The 2,439-nt window shown below is 45.2% G+C and overlaps 1 protein-coding gene across 1 annotated transcript; it reads right to left on the bottom strand.

Moving 5' to 3' along the window:
• Positions 1-433: 433 nt before the first annotated feature.
• LOC149164628 (uncharacterized) lies at positions 434-1,696 on the bottom strand. The gene is made up of 2 exons (XM_089429556.1): positions 805-1,696; positions 434-606 (listed from the first exon to the last, which is right to left on the bottom strand). Exons 1-2 carry the CDS (start codon positions 1,694-1,696, stop codon positions 434-436), a joined length of 1,065 nt encoding a protein of 354 aa, XP_089285682.1.
• Positions 1,697-2,439: the final 743 nt, after the last annotated feature.

Here is a 2,439-nt window from a genome sequence, read left to right as displayed (position 1 = left end):
TCCCATGCTGCTTGCAGAAGTTCATGAACTCATTTAATCTGTATTCCCCCCCTTGATCCGAGCGGAGAATCTTTATCTTCTTTCCTGTTTGGTTCTCTATCATAGATTTGAATTCTTTAAAGTATTGAAAAGCTTGACTCTTTTTGCTTAAAAAATACACCCAAGAGAACCTAGTGCAATCATCTATAAACAATAGAAAGTAGTATGCACCTCCTAAAGACCTAGTCTGCATAGGTCCACAGATATCTGTATGCACTAGTTCTAGGATGTCTCTTTGTTTTCTGTTGTCATGCACAGGGAATTCATCTCTATGCATCTTCCCTAATGCACATCCATCACATTCCAGTTTGATATTATGTAAAGCAGGAAGTCCATCGACCATACCTTTATTTTTAAGCAAGATGAGATCTTGTAGATTGATATGTCCAAATCTCTAGTGCCAGAGATTCTCAGTTGTTGATGTTGCTGCAACCATCGCCTGTCGTGGCATGCTCCTTGCATCCAATTTATACAAATTCCCCACGCGTACTCCTGTTGCAACAGTCTCCAATTTGCTATCCTGAATGACACATCCATTCTTGAAGAATTGTACCTGCATGTCCTGGTCTGTTATCATAGAGACAGAGATCAAATTCTTTTTAATTCCTGGAACATATAGAACATTTTTGAGATGTTTGATATCGCCACTAGGTAGCTTCACAGGAATATCCCCACAACCTTTGATCTCATACCCACTGTCATCACCCAAATAGATTTTGGATCCACATGTAGAATCTTCAAGAAACTCAAAATATTCTCTCTTACCAGTCATGTGCGAGGATGCGCCTGAATCGACATACCATGTGTTGTCCTCATCTCCTCTTGATGCTGAAAGTGCACAGTCGACTGTAAATAGCCGAAGATCATAGCTGTGGTCTTCCTCTTCTTCAGCAAAACAGCCCTGATGCTTCTTCTGTTTGCCTCTCCTTTCATCTGTTTGCCTCTTATAACACTCTCTGATCTGGTGACCAGGCTTTCCACAGTAAAAGCATCTCTTAGCATAGTTATCATTCATACCTCTAGATGGTCTCCTTTGAAAGGAGTTGACCCCTTTCTGTTGCTGCTGCGGTTGCTGGTGCTGATGTTGGTGCTGGCGCTCCTTTCCTTTGTGCTGTCTTTTCTTCGCCATCAGGGCAAGGTCATTGCTCTGGGTCTTCAAGTTTTTTCTTCGCTCCTCCTCTTGGAGCAGAATCGCTGTCAGCTCATCAAAAGAGGGGGCTTTCTCCCTCGCTGACAACCCTGAGATGAATGTTTGATATTCATCGGTCATCCTGTTCAGTGTGAGGGTAACCAGATCTGAGTCTGATACCTTTTCTCCAATGGATCCCAATTTGTCTTCCAGATCCTTGATTCTGGTTTTGAATCCATCAACAGATTCATTCTCATTCATCTTTAGTGCATACAATTTTCCTTTGAGTGCGAGAACACGATTTGTGTTCTGTGTCTCATACAGACCCTTGATCGTGCTCCAAATATCTGCGGCCGACTTGCAATCTCGAATATGAGGGATAATGTTGTCTTTGACAGACATCTTCAGTATGACTTTTGCCTTTGTTTCTCTTTTATCCCAATCCTGTTCTTGGGTTGTATTTCCGGATCTCTGTTCATTTCCCAAGACGATCGCCCATGCGTTCGCACTCTCCAGCAAGGTTTGCATTTTGAACTTCCAGTTGGAAAAATTCGTTCCATCGAGCTTGCCGGACTCATGGAGGTATGATTCCAAACTGTTGTTCATTTTCGCACTACTGAACACTCGAATCGGCCACCATCGGGCAAGTCCGATCTGCTACCACCGAACAGATCAGGAACTTCTCTGTGCCACCACCGGGCAAGTCCAATCTGCTGTCTCCAAACAGATCAGGGACTTCACTATGCCACCACCGGGCAAAACCGATCTGTCAATAGAGCTCTGATTCGCCACCACCGGGCAGGTCCGATCTGCTACCACCGAGCGGATCACGGAACCTCACTTCGCCACCACTGGGCAGATCCGATCTGCTACCTCCGAGCTGATCAAGGATCCTCAATTCGCCACCAACGGGCAAATCAAATCTGCTACCACCGAGCAGAAACCTTCACGTGCCTCCACCGGGCAACTCCGATCTGCAACAAAGATTGCAGATTTACAGAGAGAAAGGGATGGCGCTCAAAACAGCGCAAAACCCGCGCCAATTCCGGAAAATGAAAATTTGTGATGTGCAGGAATTTTGGCGCGCTTAACAGCCACGGATCCGCGCCAAAATGGTCGTTCTTTTCTCTGGCACGATTTACAGCCCCAAATTCGCGCCAATTTGCGCGACTGTTCCTAAAAAAACCGCGCCAATCACTGCACCTTCTGTAAAAAAAAATTCGCTCCGAATTTTCGCTCCAACCCTTCCTTCGGCTCAGTGATGATCAGTC

This window comes from Pinus tabuliformis, chromosome 5_1 (assembly GCF_031772625.1).
Source record: "Pinus tabuliformis cultivar Carrire ecotype Pingquan chromosome 5_1, CPIR1, whole genome shotgun sequence".
Taxonomy (NCBI): Eukaryota; Viridiplantae; Streptophyta; class Pinopsida; order Pinales; family Pinaceae; genus Pinus; species Pinus tabuliformis.
This window is presented reverse-complemented; position numbering and strand designations above follow the sequence as displayed.